This window comes from Acanthopagrus latus, chromosome 8 (genome assembly GCF_904848185.1).
Source record: "Acanthopagrus latus isolate v.2019 chromosome 8, fAcaLat1.1, whole genome shotgun sequence".
Classification (NCBI taxonomy): domain Eukaryota; kingdom Metazoa; phylum Chordata; class Actinopteri; order Spariformes; family Sparidae; genus Acanthopagrus; species Acanthopagrus latus.
Genome location: NC_051046.1, coordinates 4218123 through 4238555, shown reverse-complemented (window position 1 = coordinate 4238555; position 20433 = coordinate 4218123). Strand labels below are relative to the sequence as shown.

Genomic DNA, 20433 nt, shown 5'->3' with positions numbered 1-20433 from the left:
CTATTTTTTTTTAATTAATATTATTATTTAAATACATGTACATGAATAGATAAAATAAGATTGTTCTCTTGAAATGCTTACAAATGTTAGACTAATGATGGTGTAAAGATTGAGTGGGTGGGGTTACTGCTGGGAAATTTGGGACAGTATTTATATTTTTTAAAAAAAAAACATTTAATCCTGCCTGCCATATAGCCGAATTATTAAACATGCCTTCATTACTACATTTTTATTTTTATTTTTTTGCTACTATTACTCATCAGTCATGCATCATTTTTGGGGGGGGAAAAAAAAACTGAATGAAGTCGTGGGTGTCAGCCGGCGGAGTTGCCATATTTCCGAGGGTCCGTGGAGGCAGCAGTAACATGCATGGTAACCGGGGCGGTTCTATGTTTGATAGAGCTGGGCGTGGGCTCGACACTCCTCATCCCCTCTTCTCTCTGTGGAAGCACATTGTTCAACGCGGGCTCTCATTTCTCACCCAGAACCAATGAAAGCCCTGCTGCATTTTGAGCTGGCTGAAAATTAAACACTTTCTCGGTAACGGCAGAGAATAAGGTAGCAGATATCTGAGGACGACAGGAAGCAGACCAAGAACATTTCGTTTCCTCCTGATTTTCCTGCTGAGAGGCAAACAGAGTTGAGAGATTTTTATTATTTTTTTGGGTATTTTTTTTTTCCTGTCCTCTTCTCCTCCTCCCGGTAGACGAAACGTCGCTCTTGTCGCTAATTAGACCCTCTCTGCTTGTTGTAAGTATGCAGGGCACATTCCTGTGTCCGAAATATGTCGGCTGTTTTTGTCTGTTACCGGTTCAGCTTTTTTTTTTCTTCTTTTTTTTTTCCCAGTCAGTGTGTGTGTGTGTGTGTGTGTGTGTGTGTTTTAGGGGGGCTGCGGTCCACAGTTGAAACATGTTAGCTAGCTATCACAACATTTACACATTTAGCTTTTTATCCATCGAGCTCAACAACTCACGCTTAGCTATACAATCCAAGAGGGAATTACATCCGTTATGTGTTTGTCCTTCTATTCAAATCAACAATTATCTCTTTTTTTGTCTTGTTTTATATAAACAGTCTCCATGTAGTTCGGCTGCTGTAAGTTGGCTATGGAGGAATGAAATCACACAGCCGTTGGGTTCCCCCCCCCCTCTTTTTTTTTTTTTTTATTTCACGTTGAAAAGGAAACCGAAGGCTTTTTTTTTTTTTAACTGAACATAGCTGAAGTGGGGAATTTTGACTTTGTGTGGGCTGTATTTAGGTGTTAATGTTGAAGACAGTGTTGAGTCTGAGGGTGCTGCTGCTGCTGATAGTGGCCACACAGACGAGCAGGGTGACGCCCCGTCACACTGAGTAAAAACTGAATGTATCACTGCGGAAGTTAGATTCCATTACAAGGCATTTAGAAAGCTGACTGGGTAGATTATTTCTTTCTCCCGAGGCTGCCTGTTAAAACAGTTCAAGTGAGTTTTTTTTTAAGAGGGACAGGATGGCATGAGACAAACCCTTAATGTTTAAAATATGTGCATGGCCTCAGAAAACAGCTCAGACATCCAGAGCTGACAGAAATCATGTCAGAAATCATCCAAGTAGCATCAATGAAGTTGGTGCCCTTGCAGAAAAAGTGGCTTGAATTGTTCAGCTTTTGTGTTTTATTAGTGTTTTTTTTTTTTGTCATGTAGTTAGAACTTGACTGCTCTTCTCACATCCACCAGAACATCCCCGCCGCCGCTGCTGCTGCTGCTGCATCGCAATATGAGTAATAAGCAACGAGTCACCCTGCATAGTTTGTCCATGATCGTATAGTGCATGGTGGACTTCATGGCTTCCCATTAAGACGGTCCATTGAATTTCCAGTGAATTTGACATCGGCGATCTGAAGCCTTCAGAGTGAAAGGCAAGAATTCAGGCAGCTGGAAAACAGCTGGAGGTAGTCCAGCAGCCAATGATAGAAGTGTGATGTTAATCTCTTGTCCCCTTCTCTGAGCAGCTGTAGCCTGGGTGGTGCCCAGCTGCATGCCAAAATAAGTGTGACTTTTTGTGGACGCCAAGATTTTTATAAATGACACACTACTTGATGCGGCTTCCATGTGTTTAATTAGGGCTGCAAGGATCCGTCGATTTGTCTATCATCAGTTTGAGTATATATTATTTAAGTCAACATTGTCTTGATTTCAGGGTGTTGTGGTGTATCGTTATTGACAATAACCATGATATTAAGATGTGAAGTATTGATGTTTTGTTAATAACACGTACAATGACATTGTGTGAATTATCTAGCGCAGACGTTATGATGATATTAGCCATTCAGATCATGTGTTTAACACTTCACCTTGATGCCTTTTCACTACTCATTCATTCTTTTATCGTTTTATTCTTTTTTGCAAACTCTGTCCTACTCTCAAATATTAAGTTTATCTATTTTCCAACTTAAGCGCCAAAACACACAGTGTAGGAACAAGAAGATGGATTTGATAGGTTTTTTGGATTAATTTCTATATATACCTTGATGATATCGTTACCGTGAAGTTCTTTGTATGTAATAATCGCGTGAAAGTCCCTTAATAATCTGACTCCAGCTGCTTGGATGTGAATATTTTATTGGGGTGTAAACCATAAGTTTCATCATGAAACTATATATATATATATATATATATATATATATATATATATATATATATATATATATATATATATATATATATATATATAGATAGATATAGATATAGATATAGATATATATATATATATATATATATAGATATATATAGATATATATATATATATAGATATATATAGATATATAGTATATATATATATAGATTCTTTGGACGATGACACAATATTTGCTGACATCACAAAGTCTGCAACGATACGATTTTGATTTGATACAGGCGCCTGTGATTGATATGAAATTATATCATCTACCCTTTTAACACAATCGGTTACCTTTATATGAACTCACAAAAAGCAACTAATATATGATTTGACAATTTTATTACTGAACTCTTGAGTGGAAATATTACATTATCAGTGGTTCCAGACATTTAAATGGAAAACAGTCTCTTCTGTTGCATAAAAATAAAGCAAAGTTGGAGCTGCTCATGGACAGAAACAGTGACACAGACGTCTAATGGGAATTTCAAAACAAAGGCGTGTCTTAATGATGGGTGCGATATGAATCTGTGTTTTCGCTTTGCATCAATGCTATTGGAATGTGAATCGATATATTGATCTGTATTGATGTAATGAGATCCTAATATTTTCTGGTTTCTTTACCCTTCTGTGACAGTAAACTGAATAACTGTTGGGTTGTGGATGAAACCAGACAGTTGAGGACGTCATCCTGAGCTTGTGGAAACATTTTCCCACCATTTTATTGACCAATCAACTGATTCGCTGACTTGATTTATCAAAACCAACCGACAGTTTGTTGCAGCTCTAGTTTTATTTCATTAAGTTTGTGCATAAGCAGATTTTAGTGGTGTTTTCTTCATGTTCAGCCAAATGCTTGACCTGATGTTGTTGTAGTTTCTACTTCAGATTTATAATTCTAAAGGAGAGTCAGTTTGAATGTGTTTGTCTTCGGAGAACTCACCAAACATGGGACGGGTTCTTCTACAGGTTGACTATCAGCTCAGTTTATGTGTTTAATGACCCGCCATATGCTTTCTGTGCATTTTTGTCACATGCACTCACAAACTGGACTCTTAGGTTCACTCGTTTTTCTGATTGCTAAAAAAAAAAAAAAAAGGAGCGAGCACTGATGAGTTTCGGGGTGTTTGGTGTCCGATGATAAGCCTCATGGCTCCTCTAACTGGCAGGCCTTTGTGTGGAGGTCAGCTGGCCTTTTCATCTCTGCTGCTGCCTCCACCGTCTCACCCTACCCGACGAGCTGAAAGGATGACCCAGTGGGGAAAAGGTCACTTGTACTCCTGTGCCTTTAAGAGCGACTTGTTTAAGCATGCAGGCATACACACAGATACATGCGGAAAACTCTTTGTGTAAATGTTTGTGCGAGGCTAAAACGTCGAGAAGAGGGATTGTTTATTAGAGGATTCTCTTTGAGTGAAATGATGGTTTCATTCATGTTTTGGAAAATTCTCTGGCTTCCTCCCCTCAAGGGGGAATAAAATGGATGCTCCTGTTTTAAAGTCTAACCACTAGATTTATCTCTGAATTAATAGACTTTATAAGAATTGCTTCACTTACTTGTGTTTCATTGGCCTCAGATAGCAGAACAGTGACTCCTCAGCTGCCGGTTCATACTTATGTTTGGATGCCGTTTAGGGGGATGATGTCATTGGAGAGCAGTGGGAGGGTGCGGTGGGCTATCGAGGCTCCAGGATGGGTCTTGGAGTCTCAGTATTCGACCGTGATACCTCCCCAGAGAGGGTCTCCTTACCATCATCTCTCCATTAAAAATCTATTATCTCTGCAGCGGGATTGTGGCTCTGCCAGTATGGATTCTTTAACCAATTAAGCACTTTAATGGAGATCAGAATGCATGTTGAGGAGGATGGCCATCCATGATCCCTCCCTTCTTACATCATGTGTTTTTGAAGTGTCTTCAAGCTTATGAGGAATCGTAGAAAAAAAAAGGGGATGCTAACAGTACGGCTGAAGCAGCTGTGGGAGAAATCCTGGAGAATGTTGGGCGTTTTCATTATTGATCCCTTTATACATTTTTCAGTTTCCAGGTCGACCCCTCCCTGCCTCCTGTGGTTTTCTATGCCCTTGGCACATAGTAAGAGTAGCCCTCTCCCTTCCCTCGCCCTCAGCCGTTCTCCTCCCATCACCCCTCTCTCTCTCGCTGCTCTGTACTTGCACCCTCCGTAAGCTGTCATGTAAGATTATCCTCTTGGTCCAGGCGAGGCTCTAGGGTTTCAAAACGAACTGTTAATTTCCCAGGCTGGAGGTGGCATGCTATAAATAACTCTAAACACAGACATACAGACTGTATAATGCTTCTTGATCAAAAAGGGAGCAGCTATGCAAAGATTTTTTTTTTTCTTTTTAAATGGAGTAGGTCATCAACTTGTGGATGACACAGCAGCGAGAGTCTATGTCAGAGTCATGTTTGTTGACATTGGTAGGAGGAATCTTTACTTTATTCACCTTGATGTGCTGATTTGTTAGTACAACTTGGCTGGTTGATGTGCACCTTGTATGAAATGTGTGACAGAGGAGCATTATAATGAAGAATCGTGGTGCTCCAGAGATGCCTTGATCAACAAATCTTGTAACAGTACCTAGTACAGACCCCAACAAATATCACACCATCATGATTTTCATAGGTGTTAGTGAAAGACTGTGATGCAAAACTGATCATTCCTACTAATCATGAATCATATCCACAACCATAATATCTGTCAAAATGGTTTATCGAATTAAAGCTACAGTTTGTCCTGCCAAACGATTAATTAAGAATAACACATGATTCACATTACCTGCTTGAGCAGTGCGTGATGCTGAACTGCACGTGTGTTGCTGCTACAGGTTATTTGCCAGCCCTAATTTTCTACATGGAGTTTACCTGTGATAATTATCAAGAAATAAGATGCCATGATTTTCCTTTACGATTGACCTTCATTGAAAGAGAGAGAGAACATGAGGGAGAGGGAAAAAGAAAAGAAAAAATACAACCCTTCACCTGTCGCGTATAGTCTTTTCATGTCTAAGATAAGAGAAGAAGATAAGATAATCCTTTACTAGTCTCACAACCAGGAAATGTGCAATATTACAGCTTATGTAATGTGACATATGTTACTGATACAGACAATAAAACTATAGTTAAAAGCTGGTTTGATGTCAATATTTGCAGAGACACTTGGCATGAGAGGCGTGTGAGCCACGCTGCTTACGTCAACTGTGTGTCTTATCTAACCTGTTAACTTTTTCCTTTTCATTCCGGTGCCCATGTTATGTCACATGCTACTCACCCAGAATAAGTGTCTTTAGCTGTAATTTGAAAATAGGTGTTAATTGGAGCCCTCATCATGGTTCTGCTTATGGTTATTGCTGGTGTTTATGCATGTATGTGCACGTGCAAATGTGGCTGAATGTTGCATCATTGGGGCAGATAAGGACTTCACAGGTTACTTGTGCTATATGATACAAAACCAGGTCAGCAGAGGAGTGCACAACACTGCTATAGGGGCAGGAGGATAACTATCTGCGTGAAGTGAATAAAAAACAAATGTGGGTGAAATATATATAAAAAGGTCGATGATGCATGGATGATTGCGATCTCCAGCCGTGCGTCTTCAAACCTCGTCTCTGTCTGCACAAAGACCAGCTCTGTATGAGCCCCCACTGACAACAAGTGGCTCTGAGAAAGAGATGGCGTCTCTATCAATGATTAATTTTGCTATTCATCTCCATATGTATGTGTGGATTATTAATCAGACGCCGTCATGTGACCTAGTTTGAGAGAGCAGATGACATGGCTGTCTGTCTTCCTTCCCGCAGTCTCCCTGCAGCGGGCGCGGGTGCGTTGAATTTGCATTTCAGACTGTAAATTTTAAACGTTTGGCAGGTGTACACTCGAGATCTGGTTATGTAGAAGAAATGTGGCGACCGACCGAGGCAGAATCCGCAGAGCTGTTGTTGTGGGAGAAAGTGCAGGTGTCAATCTTTTTGTTTTTGGTGTGTGTGTGTGTGTGCCCTACATTTTCTGTCTTTCCTACATATCAGCTTCTGTTAAGGATTTCAGTTTTGATACATATTGATCCATAACGTTTATTTGAATGCTTTTTACAAATGAATATGTCATGATGAGCATTCACTACTGCCAGGCGCTATGAGTAAAGTTTGTGGGTAGGTTTGTGTAAGGTGGAAGTATCAGAAGATCTGATTTACCAGTAGATGTTACTAATACCAGACCAGTTATGACTAATGATGCTCTGACTAAGGTTAAGAATTAGGTTATGTTGCTGGTGTGGAAGGTTACAGTACAGTCACCACAGAAGGAAGAACAGATGGGGAATATTGGAGTGAAGGAGGATACAGGTATCCCTCAGGGAAACTGGCTGACTAGTCTCTGGTCAGCACCTGTGTTTGTCCTGTCACCTTTATCCACAAGACTAGACTGGGATTAGCATTACACAGGTTTGTCTCACATTTTTATATAGTCTGTACTCCATTCGTCACTCGGCAAATAAAAGAAAATGAATCATCAACACTGATATTTATGACACGTGTCTGTTACTGTTCCTGTAATACTGATCTGAAATCTGACAACAGTTTGTTGGCCAATATTTGTTTTTTAACATACAAAAAAACATATTTGATGAGGTTAAATAAGCAATGACAAAGATCAGTTTAGTGGGACATTTTACAGTTTAAATACAAACTTGCAGAAAAACTAAAAACCCACTGCTAACTGCTGCTAACACACAGCTAGCAGCCGTATGACCACCTGAGCAGGGAGCTCGGTTGTTGTTAGATAGAATTAAAACTGTAATGTCTTCATATTCTGTTGATAATTTAAAATTGTAAATGTTTTAAACTGGGAAATTTAACTGATACTGAAAACAGTTGTTAGCTGTACCCCTCCTAATCCATGATAGCATGCTCGTTAACCCCTGTTTTAGTGAATTGGATTAGAGAGAAAATCTAATTTCTCTAATCCCATTGACCAGTCTATACTTTCACATGTTACTTTGCATCCATGCTGTTTCGATCCCATCAATTAGATGATGTGAACCTTTGCCCTGTCTTGAGCTTGAAGCCCAAAGAGGCTGCACCGAAACGACGATTGATCGTTTTCTTTCACTTGATAGATTGATCGATAAAATAATCTGCAGATTTGATCTATAGCGACAATAATAGTTAGTTGTAGCTCAAAGCCGACAGTAACCAGAGGTGTACAAGTCTCTCTTCAACAGCACAGCTGCTGTTTGTTTGGTTAAAGGAGGCTGTGAGGAGCTGGGCTGGCTCTGCGGCGCTGCCACGGCCTCTGTACTCCAGCCAGGGCGGGCTGCACTGTGTACCAGGTTGATTTATACACAGGGAAAAAGGAAGCTAAATGTTTTGGCCACAAGATTGAGGGGGTCAGTATAATTCCCTTCCTGTTGTTCTTGAGAATTACTGCAGCGAGTGTGTTTTTACAAGGAGGCCATTGTTGATATTGGTGGATGGTGTTCGGAGCTACCTGTTCCATTAAGGCGAGCAAAGGCTAACATGATCATGGATGTGTTGCGTGAACACGAGTGTGTGTGTGTGATTGAACAAGAGCTGCTAAATGGCTGTGTTGTCAGTTAGCAAGTCTGCTTTTCTGTCAATCATTAACATTGGTTAGCCAGTCTTAGTCTCGGCTAATCATAGTCTGTTCACATCAACACAGTCACACACGTCTGAGACACAAATAGGTTTTGACAGAGGTGAATGCAGGTTCTATTAATAAAACACCACTCCCGGTGACAAATATAGGTGCATAGTGTCTGTTACTTTCTGACTTCTCATGGCTGAAACTGGCTTCACAAATGTAGTTTTTCTTTGCATTCTTTTCATAAAACTGTCCACCTGTTACTCCTTTTTTATTTTTATTTTTTTCCACTAAGAGACGAGTTTAAGATTCACTCCAGCTGCGTGTGCTCCTTTGGGAGATAAAGCACAAGAGAGAGAGAGAGAGGGTGTGTGCACGTTCCTCTCAGGCTGTCTATAGCGCCGATGTTCAACCGCCCTGCAGTGAGCAAGGGCTTTGAGTAGCAGAGCTACGTGGAGCACATTTTATGTCGGGGATGACAGTTGGTGCCCCAGAGAAGGTAAACCAGCATATGTGACCTGAGGTACTCGTGAAATCCCGACAGATTGATTACACACGCCAGCGGGTGGTGAAGGTTAGTGATTTTCTACTTGAGCTCACTTGAGGAACGTTCCGCGGAGTGAGACCGTGTCGATGAACGTGGAGAGATGTTTAGCCCCGTTTGACCTTATTTTTACTGTCAGCCGCTTCATCTGAACCACACAGGACATGAGACAGACTGATTTTGAGGAAGAGAAACAAGGCTGCGTCTGGTGTAAGGGTGGTGCAGATGTAGATAAGAGTGTCTAACAGGGCATGATGTGATTCTGATGTCATCAGCAGTGTTCAATTGAATTCAAAAGTGTACGGTTATAAAAACAGCCGGAGTTTTTGGTCACTACCGTCAAACAGAAAGCGAAACTAAACTGCCGCTCGAGGGCCATTGCATCCTGGGAGAAACGGGACTTCACAGTGATTTTCCCCTGAGCTATGACATCGCTGTGATGACCTCACGTAACCACTCATTGTTGTCTGTATGCTGTCAGACTCAGGCCGTAACTACGGCAGGCTGTGGTCACACTTGCTCCAGCTTGTATTTTGATTTAATCTTGTAAAATCTCCACGTTTGCTTCATGTGCTTCTAACGCTGACTCAACGTGTGCCGTCATGTTTACTGCAGGATTGGCATCAGGTCATTCTCCGGTCATAGATTGGGTAACTTTGTGGTAAATCTGAAATGAGCTGAGTCACACTTTGCCACTTCATCTGGTGGAAACACCCCTATGACTACTTTCTCTACACATTGACTCAATATGCCTGGAATTTCACTGGACATCAGCGTTGTGAGGAGAGCCACTCCTGTGTGTACGTGTCTTTGTACCAGCTGTCTATTCATGGACATTCGCCCGTGTGTGGTTCCAGCTGACTACATAGTTTACACTGTGATAGTAAACTTGACATTTTCTACACATTTTCCGCATTTTTTTTTTTCTTCAAACACACAACTGGTCTTTCTGGTGAAATCCGGATTAGCTGCTTACCCGTTATTGCCATCAGTTCTGCAACTATCTGCTGCTGTTGTCAGTTGCTGATTAAGGTGTTGCAACCCAACCAATTTACAACATCTTGACCTCGAGTTACAACTAAATCATTTCAGAAGCTTTTAAGCAGTTAATGAATGTTTCCTGTTGTTGATGTTGAGCCCTGCGAATTTCAAATGCACATCCACAGGCGAAAAAAATGTCTTTTGAGGCCAGCCAAGCCTCCCATTATTGATTTATTTTTTGATAATCAAGCAGATTTTCCGTGTCCTTCCAAGCCAAAATTGTACTTTAAATCTTACCCGTCAATGCTCAAACTGCTTTAGGTCCATATTATTTTCCTGAAGGATGTTGTGTTGTGTAACCGTCTGTAACAACAGAAAACGGATATCACTTATGTTTTCTCAAGAGGCCGACATGTTTCTTTAATAACATGCCTTGATTTATATTCATGGAGGCCCTGCTGCATCGACTAGACCTATTAAGCGGGTTCAGTGGGTCCATAGGGGACAACTGCAGGCACACCTGGAGTCATAAAGTCCCCTTTTAGGCCCTTCATTCTGTTGCTATGGATTGATCCCTGTGGAAGAAGCAAGGCAAACCAACAAGAAACAGTCCACAGCAGGAGGCAAGCTGTGTCGGCAGCAGTGATTTACCTCATACACACATTTTTCACCTTTTTAAAATATTTTGTTCAGTGTGTGTGTTTAATCGCTCTATTTTTATTTTATTATCTGATCGTTGAGGCCCCGGCGCCTGTTGCTCTCGGTTCAAACGTAGAGATGGGTAAATGAATCCTGAGTGATGAGGGTCAGTCTGCCAGTGTCATGCCTCTCCTTTTCCTCCCTCGCCGCCTCCCTCACTCTCCCCCTCATACACACTCTCTGCTGCTCTCACTGAGTGGGAGAGGATTGGAACATCGAGTACCTTCAGCACATTTTTCACATTCCCCTTTGAGGGTCTCAACCTCAGCCCCCACTACACACACTCCAACCACACACACACATGCACACAAACCACTTATGTATTCTCACCACTGGGCAGTAATGGTAATATCAGTATGCTTTTGTCTGTATCACCACTTGTGGACTGCATCTTTTCCAGTCCAGCTGTGTGTATGTCTGTCAGAATGCTAACCTGCCTCTTCCTGTCTCCTCTCTCCTCTACAGCAGCAACGTGCCTGCCTGTGCGCGTGCGTGTGTGTGTGTGCGGTGAGCTGCAGCGGCAAGGATGACGGAGTATAAGCTGGTGGTGGTGGGAGCTGGAGGTGTGGGCAAGAGTGCACTCACCATCCAGCTCATCCAGAACCACTTTGTGGATGAATATGACCCCACCATAGAGGTAAGGCTCTCTTCAGCATGTTCTCAGTGCTTCTTGGGCTTGCAGTGGGATGGTAGAGAAGGCTTGATCATCCAGCAAATAAAAAAAAAAAAGGTCCTCTTTGAATAGTTAGATGTATGTATTTATGTAAATTGCCCCCTCCCGTAGTAACTGCTGAACAATATTTCCTGGACCCCACTGAGACGACAGCTCAGTGTAAATCAAGTTAATTTAATTAAATTAATCAAATGCTGTGGCAATGCTCCATAAGGTCAGGCTGTGGAAGAAATTTAAAATGTTCTTTTAAGAAGAAATGTTAGCCCCGCCCCTCTGTAATTCTTATATTTTCCTGAAAATAAGACATCGCGAAGACTCGAGGGAAGCCAGTGAGAAGTGCTTTCTCGTCTCTTCTCTCTCATTTTCTCCCTCTCTGTCTCCACTCTCTCCCTCTCTTTCTCACCACGCCTGCGTCTGGCCGGACAATGTCCTTTTTGTGTGTTTGCATTCCTGGCCCCTATGCTCTAACAAACAAAGGGACGGCACTCCATGTTTTTGTGGCTGCATGTTGGAAGGCTAAACATTGGCTCCAGTACCCTGCTCCTCTGATCTCTTAATGTACATTTGACCTGGAAGTGGACGGGGGAATTTATACCAGTTAATACACAGAAAAAAAAAAAAAATATATATATATATATATTACACACACACACATGCAGATTAGTGACGAATGCCAAAGATGTGACAACTTCAGTGATGATTGCCTCAAACCCTTCCTGAATCACACATTCCACCTGTATCTTTACTGGCCGTCTAAACGTTTGACTTTTCCACCTTTTTCTGCAGGACTCGTACAGGAAACAGGTTGTGATTGACGGGGAGACCTGCCTGCTGGACATCCTGGACACTGCAGGTCAAGAAGAGTACAGCGCCATGAGGGATCAGTACATGAGGACAGGGGAGGGTTTCCTCTGTGTCTTCGCCATCAATAACACCAAGTCTTTTGAGGACATCCACCAGTACAGGTGTGTATGAGGCCAAGAAAGAGGGGTGAGGATTAAGGGATGCAGGGGCCTCACAAATCATGACATTGACTAAGAGAATTATGGGATCTGCTGCTGCAGATGCGTATTTACTTGCCAGATTAGTCGGGGTGGAGCCCAGACACAAAATCATTCCTGTCAGTTCCCCTCAGATGTTCTGTGTATTTGTGAATGCAGTGTGTGTTGCAGGGACTCCCACGGGGTCTGGATGCGGAGGGGTGTGTATACGTACGTGTGCCAGCTCTCTGCAGTAGTTGGGTGATGTCATGCTGTAGCGTTTAACACGGCTAAAGAAAGCTTAGCCCCCAACTGGAGGATTACAGCACGATGCCAATGAAATCGATCCTGACTCAATTAGAGGAGCGGGGAGAGGTAGCACTTTCAAGGGCAGGGAAGGAGAAAGGGAGGGAGCGGGGAGAGATTCAGCTGGAGATGACAGTGCTCTCTCTCTCTCTCTGTTTTCCCACATTTTTTCTTTCTCATCACATTAGAAGTGCACATGGAAAGTGGAAGAGGCTGCATGTTAACTTTGCCACCTCTTACAGATTTGCAGGGTTTTTGAGTTTATTACAAACAGATTTGTTTGGCTCGCTGGCATTGCAGCCCAGCTTTAACTGCTGGTGTCACTGTAAAGCCATTGTGCAACATTGGTTCTGGAGTAGTTAGTGGCCCAGTTACAGCTGTTGACTTATTGCAAAACCTCCTCCTCCACTTGTAGTACATAGCAGCATTGCACCTGCATAAGACTGGGCCGTACAATTTGACTTTCATTAAGTAAAGAAAAACGGTATTAATGTACCATACGTTCATAAGATGAGATCATATATTATGAGACTTGATTAACCTGCCTCACCAGCGTATAAAGTCAGCCATTTAAATAGAGTACCATGCCTGGTACTACATCAGGACTCAGATCAACTGTGTTCATAATTACCATTAGCAGTGTTGACTGCAGGAGGGCAGGTCTGACTGCCGTGGTTGCATCCTGCTGTATTGTGGCTCGGGGAGAAGAAGGGCTGAGCTGATAGATTGATCTGACCCATTCCTCTCACTCGGTTCCCCCTGGCTGCCTGGCGTTTGGCGCTGGCTGCTGTAGTGATGAGGTAATGCTGTTCACCGCCTGCCTGTTGTCCACCCCCCCCTCCTTTCCTCTCTCCACCTCCCTCCTTCAGCAGTGCAGCACAGCCCAGCACCACCAGCGGGCCCCGGCTCCTCCTCAGGGTCCTAGAGCTCCCTGGGTGGTTGGCTCTCCAGTGGTGGAGCTGCTGTTGTTGTTTATGAAACAAGAGATATGTCACTGTCACTAAACACACAGCTGGGGTGGGCTGAGGAAGCGGTGAAAGCTTTACAAATAAAATCTCAACGGCTGCAGTTTTATTCATTTATTTATTTTTTTTCTCAATTCGCAGAGAACAGATCAAACGTGTGAAGGACTCGGACGACGTTCCCATGGTGCTTGTGGGAAACAAATGTGACCTCCCGGCACGCACAGTGGACACAAGGCAAGCCCAGGAGCTCGCCCGCTCCTACGGCATCCCTTACATCGAGACCTCTGCCAAGACACGACAGGTAGGTGGTGAGCAAGAAGCACACGGCCTCATGCACTTTCATCAAGAACCCTGTTATTATCTTAAACGGACCATCCACATGTGTGTTATAGGAAAGAAATGGACCCAAAAATTAAAATGTTGTCATTATCTACTGACCCTTTGCCGATGGAGTTTCATAGTCCACAAAACTTTCTTGTCTCGTGCAAATTAGAGAAATATAAATATGCATTTTCATTTTAGAAGTTAACTGCGGGGCACAAGATGTCTCCTACTTCAAATTAAAATCCCACTTCACATTTGTGTACGCTGAATTTTCGACCAGGATTTGCTTCCAGCTGTAGGAACAAGAAGAAAAACTCTGGAAACTCTGGAGTTATAGTTGTATTATTTATTCACTCTGGTGCTCCTGTTCTCTACATTTCTGTCTTTTAAGTTTTCCTCTCATCTTCTTGAGCTACAACACTCAGATTCAATGTAAATTTGAAGTCTCCCTGTGCTGCATCGTACTGCAGCCAACAAGTGATGACAGCGTTTTGCGACGGGCTCTGCAATCTAACATTTTGCATGTGTATTCATGCACATGAAGAGCAGCGAATGGGCTGCAGCACGATGTGATTTGTGTAGCTGGGAACATTTTATTATGCCGCAGGCAGTGAGTCATAGCCAGGTTACCTTGGCTTGAGAACAGAGCTACAGTATTTGAAAGGCCTTCGTGGGGACAAGTCGCTGCACAGCTCCCACTGTCTCTGACTCACTGTCACACATTATGTAGCAGCATACACTATCTCACATTCAGCACTGAACCGGCAACAAGTCTGCCATTCAAAGAGAGGAGTATGTATGAACTAAGCGCTGACTTCTTTTTAGTCGATATTATATCTTTATTGACAGTGTCTACAATGATCAGGGTTGCCATGACAATGACATGACACCTGAGAGGTTTACCGTTAGTTACAAGAGGTGCATGCAGTGTACTCAACTTCTGCTTCAGCGTCGTAGGTGCCGTTCTGTAACATTTCTGCGTTTGTCTGTTGACAGGGAGTCGAGGACGCCTTCTACACACTGGTAAGGGAGATCAGACAGCATAAGCTGAGGAAGTTGAACCCACCTGATGAGAGCGGTCAGGACTGTATGAGCTGTCGCTGTGTGGTATCGTGATGCAGGTGAGACTTTTTCTCCAGAAAATTCATTATCATCTTGGACGGCGACACGTTAACACAACAAATCTCCAAACTGATCTGTAGGGCTGCACAGAATATCCTCAATCCTCAATTTGAGTAAAGTGATTCTTTGGGGAAAATTAGGTCGCATTTTTTATTAAATCAAATTTCTTTAATGAACATAACTCATCAGTTTCACCAGCATAAATACAAAAAATAATGATATAACAATAAACTTGCCTTTAGGCTCATAGCAAAGTTATACTTCGGCACAGTGTTGGAGCCGAAATAGATATTTATTTTTATTGTGGTTATATAAATGTAATTTATCACATCGCTGCTGGACTGCCCTGATAATACAGGTGCGTGCCTCCCTCTTGTGTGGGAGAATAAACAGTTTTTTGACTGCAGTTAAAATGTTTTTGAAAGGTTAAACACCAACAAATATGGATTGAAGCAGAATATTTTGTCAGATAAAAACATGTGAATGTTTAAACAATTTTGACCTTCAGACTTTACAACACTTACTTTTAGAAGTGTTTTTCGATTCTATGTTAAAAACAGGCATCCTCCACTGGAATCTAATCCTCTAAATGGTGTAATAATAATAATAATAATAATTCTTCTGTCATTTCATTCCCCAGCTGACGGTTGCACGTCGAAGAGAAATGCTACAGCGCGTAGCGGCAGCATGGACTTAAAGATAGAACGATTAAAAACAAGTCAATGATGAAATATAAACTTTTTTTCAAAAAGAGGACGATTGAAGCAGAAGCTCTCAAGGAAACCACCAGAGCTGACTGAACCACAGACCTTTACGGAAAGGAGGAACTGGACTGTTGCCCCTGTGGCTACCTGAACTGGCCCGGTCCGGCCCCCTTTTTCGGTCCACACGTCGACCTGTGAGCAACACCACTAATGACTCTGTCAACTCCAGTGTGGTCTCGCTGGGTAGCTCTACAAGTTTCCTGCTAACTTATTGTTTTCAGTCTCAACACTGGTCTTAAAGGGGGCGTCTGTGACCTCCTCCCCCCTTGAAAGCCTAATCCCACTCCCCCCCTGCCTGCCCACTGGAAGGACTGACTGACTGAAATGGAAAGGACTGGAATGGACATTTAGTTACCCAAACACCTCTCACATAAATAACCCCCCACCCATCCTACTCTGCCCCTCAGATGGCTGTGTAGTCCCTTCATGATACTGGATACAGGAGGCTGAGGTTGAGGAATGACTATGATGTTGTTGTTGGTGTTTAACAGTTAGCCCAGTTGTAAAAAAAAAAAAAAGAAAGAAAACTTTTTTGTTTTTGATATGAATTTTAAATGACTTTTTTTTGTGGCTGCAAAATTTAAAACTCACTGAGGAGCAATATGTGAGCAAGGGTGTTTATTTCAGACGGCACCTGGTTTGACGTAGTGGGAATTCCTTTTTTTGGGATAGAGATGTTGCAAGTACAAACATAGACGGACTTCCAGAATGCGGCTCCTCTCCTTACAGACGTTTCTTTGCTAGGAGTTGTCTTTGTGGAATATTAATAGTGATGGCTAGTGTACGTAGGTTCTGGTGCAATAGGATTCTTTACTGTCCACGAAGTATTGGGAATAAACCACCTCTCATGGCTACTCATTTTCCAGTTTTTACTTTTAGGAAGGAGAGGTACCGTGCATGAAAGTGTAGTTGTCATTTTTCCAGCTGGAGAAGGTTGCCTGTAGAATAGGAGGACAGCCCTACACTTGTACAGTTATAGAATGACAGGAGATGGATTTTTTTCTTTGGAGCATTTAGTTTCCGTATGGTGTACAACTCTTATTTACTACACGTTGATAAAAAAATAAAAAATAAAACAGCTAATTTTAGTTTGCAAGAGTCGCTTCTTGTGGATAATAAGGCTCAGGAATCGGGGTCCAGGAACAGTTTCCTGGACACCGGGGTTAAAGGATGTCACCGGTTAGCTTTGCAGAGTGTAACGCACAAGCCCTGCCTCAGAAGTCGAACGTTGTTTATTTCCACACACACCATACTATCCTCAAACTGCTCCTCTTTCTCTGCCACCTCAACTCTACAATGGAACAATAACAGATCAGGTGCTACTCGTGTCAGAAGCATATGTGCTGTATATGTGGGACTATTGTGTGTAATAACTGATGGATATTGGGTTATGGGAGCGCATTGCTCGTTTTCTTAATACTGACCAGCTTGCGCTCTCCGTGACTCCATTAATTTGCTGCCTAAAATGAGAAAGACTGCTCTGTGTTTACTTTGCCTTATCTGTTAGCTAGTTTGTACCTCATGTATGCAGCGAGCTCTACCTGAGACGAGTATGTGTTCTGTTGGCTGCGTTGTTTTTGTTTTATGTTTGAACATGTGTGCAACTAAAAAAAGAAAAAACTATAGAAGTATGTTGACCTTAGATGTGCGCTGTATAGAAATTGAAAGACAAACCCCTAAAACACTACACTGATTCTTTTTTTCTTCTGCATCTGAATGTGATTCTGTTGAACAAGACTGGAAAAACAACAAAGTTTGAAAAAAAAAAAAAAAGCCACGGTGTCTCACTCCCATGTTTATATGAAGTTTCATTCCCATCACACTGGAAACAAATTGTTGCTTTTGAGTCCAGATTTATGTTTTTAACCTTTCAGATGAATTGATCATGTATGATAATGTACAGAGTTTCCAAACACTACAGGCAAGTTTTTGGAAACAGGCTTCAGATGCAAACCTCACAGACATTTCTTCCATGAAAGACGTCAAATCTTATTTTGCTATTGTCTCAGAATTTTTTATTATTTCTGATCAAATTGAATTGTACAGTTTAAAATGACTCTTTTTTTTCCACTCATGAGAGAAAAATCATTCATTCTATTTACTGTGTGGATGGTGGTGGTGGTGTTTTTTTTTTTGTTTTTTTTTTTAAATCAGTTTACTGTTCATTTCTCTGCTTCGGAGGAAGGATATGAACTGTGAATGTGTTTGAGTCTCTAGATATCGTTTGAAAGAAGCCTCGTGTTTAAAAAAAAAAAAAAAAAAATAGTACAATGTTGAAATAATGCAGGAGTTGATCCTTGGTCCCACTTTTGACTGTGTTGTTCCTAACATTTATTTTTCACCCATTTTACTCAAACATTTTAATGGAAAAAGAGTGTGGCGTTTGTAACAAGTAATGACAGTCCTTACAGTACGCTTGTCCCCTCCCCCTGTCGATGGTTAAGCAGTACACCCATGATAATAATAATAATAATAATAATAATACCATAGAATTCCACAAATCTATGTATTCAAATTCCCATTGCATTAGAATATCAGCGTCATGTTGCCGCAGTGATACTCCAGCCAGCAAAACCACAAGTATACATGTCAGCGGACCCTGGCGAGCATGACAAAGACTGTACGGACCATTGGGAGTTTTGCACAAGGATACAGTGGGCTCAAGGGCTTGTTTCCCCCCCTTGCAAACTGTGGGAAAGAGGCGTGGAAGGAATTTGTGAAAATGTCAACTGTTTAGCTATTTAAGATGTATTTACTCTTTGAAAATGTGGCAAATTGTATTGCAGGACAGGAATAAAGATGTCAAGATGAACCCTCGTCTGTCTGTGTTCTCTCAAGTCATCAAACTTTCAGATCTCTGCTTCCTCTGAAATTTGAGATTTTGCTGCCACCTACAGGCTGCTGTGTGTAAATTCTGAGACACACACGCTCCAATCCAGCTACTTAAAACACAATAAGTAAAATAAAAGTAAGTAATAATAAATAAATAAATAGTAATAAATATAACAGGGCACCAACAACAGGTAATGCAGAACTGAGGAAACACTATCGTTGATGTACTTCAGTGAAGAGACACCAGAGGCATGAAAATAAAGATAAAATAATAAAACTAAACTAAAAATGATAAAATACTAAAGGAGGTTAAGTCTGAAACTGCTTTTTAATCAATAACATACGTAAGTAAATAAATCAAGTAAAACAAGATAAAAGAAAATTAGTGAAATAGTAAGTGAACAGATAAATAGAATAAAGCCAGGTTTAAGCAGGAGAAAAACTAATAAATAAATAGAATTCAGCTCAAAGTCAGCCTAAAAAGGAAGTTCCTCAGGGAGGCTGTTACACAGACGTGGACTCACCGTGAGGTTTTGTTCTCACTTTTGGAATAGTTAAAAGGCCCAGAGGACCTGAGGGTTCATACGATAAAAGCAAATTTGACCAAGGCCATTAAGAGCTTTAATAAATGAGTAAAAGGATCTTAAAACCAACCCCAAAGCAGACAGGTAAACAGTGTAGAGGCTTTAAAATTGGCGTGATATGTGCTCTCTTTTCCGTGCTACAGAGTTTTGGAGGAGTTGTAATAGAGCTATGTTCTTTTTTGGGAGACCAGAAAGTAGAGCGCTGAAATCTATCAATGTGGCAGGTTTTTAAGATGATAAAAAGCTGCCTTAGTTATGTTTCTGTGTGGGTTAAAACTGAGGTCTGAATCAAAAATAACTCTGAGGTTTTTCACTTGGTTAGTCAAGTTAAATGCAAGGGCGTTCAATTTTATATCAATCCTCTGTCTTTGAGCGTCAGAACCAATAAATAATATCTGAAATACAGTTAAAGAGTGCATCGACTGGGCCTGGGTCATCAGGAGACACGGAGATATACAGTTGTAATGTATGATGTGGCAGTAAAACGTCATAAACCTCTCACTGAGCTGCTGTTAGCTTCATTAATGTGATAAGAGATGGAAAGAGGCTAACCTGCTCAGACATCATTAAACAACACATCGGCCCTGTTTCTAAATCAATCATTCCCAAAATAGGAACAGATAATGAAGGTAAAGGAAGTCCTGGTGTCCAGTGCAGAAAAAAAGTTATATATCAAATATAGTTAAAGCTTTAACAATGCCACTGAGAGGAGATAATGGACTCCATCAAAAGCTCCATCAACACCTTAAAAATCAGGGTTGAGCAGGATTAAAACCACAACAGAGTGTAATATTAAAAAAAAGTGTTTATTATGTAAATAGCCGGTAAAGACAACAGCACTCACAACAAACAACTGCATGACCTGAAGGAGTTGTCATCAGAAGACGGACTCAGATTCACAGTATTCCTGCTGATTCAGGCTCCTGTTGCAGCTCGTCTGAGTGAAAAATTTCACCACCGTGCAGTTGCAAGTCAGAAACTGAATACGATCCTTATCAGTGGCCTACTAGGTGAAATGGCCGAGGCTAACGTTAATGTTCAATCTATATAAATGAAGCTGTCCATTTAAAATGTGTCAGTCCCAACTCAAAACCTACAGGCTTCAAACGAAGTAGAATTATTTTAAACAGGTTTTGTTTTACTGAGAGGAAATATGGTTACAGTGCCTAAATGCATTCATTTGATCTAATTCATAAAGTATTTAACATGTGTATACACTGAGAGCCACAACATTAGAATAAGTGACAGGTGAAATAAGTAACATGGATCATTGTGTTCCAACGCCATGTTCGGCTGTGAAACCTTGAGTCCTAGCATTCGTGTGGATGTCTCTTTGACAAACACCAGTAACCCAAACACAGCTGCAGACCAAGTACACCCCCTCATGGCAGCA

The 20433-nt window shown here is 41.5% G+C and overlaps 1 protein-coding gene across 2 annotated transcripts; it reads left to right on the top strand.

Moving 5' to 3' along the window:
• The first annotated feature begins 400 nt into the window (after positions 1-400).
• LOC119024444 (GTPase HRas) lies at positions 401-18436 on the top strand. 2 transcript variants are annotated; one of them, XM_037107273.1, is made up of 6 exons: positions 401-750; positions 10959-11127; positions 11950-12128; positions 13556-13715; positions 14735-14859; positions 15501-18436. In XM_037107273.1, exons 2-5 carry the CDS (start codon positions 11017-11019, stop codon positions 14852-14854), a joined length of 570 nt encoding a protein of 189 aa, XP_036963168.1. In that variant the 5' UTR covers positions 401-750; positions 10959-11016; the 3' UTR covers positions 14855-14859; positions 15501-18436. The 2 variants fall into 2 exon arrangements, with proteins under 2 accessions (XP_036963168.1, XP_036963167.1); XM_037107272.1 differs by having other exon boundaries at positions 402-750; positions 10956-11127.
• Positions 18437-20433: the final 1997 nt, after the last annotated feature.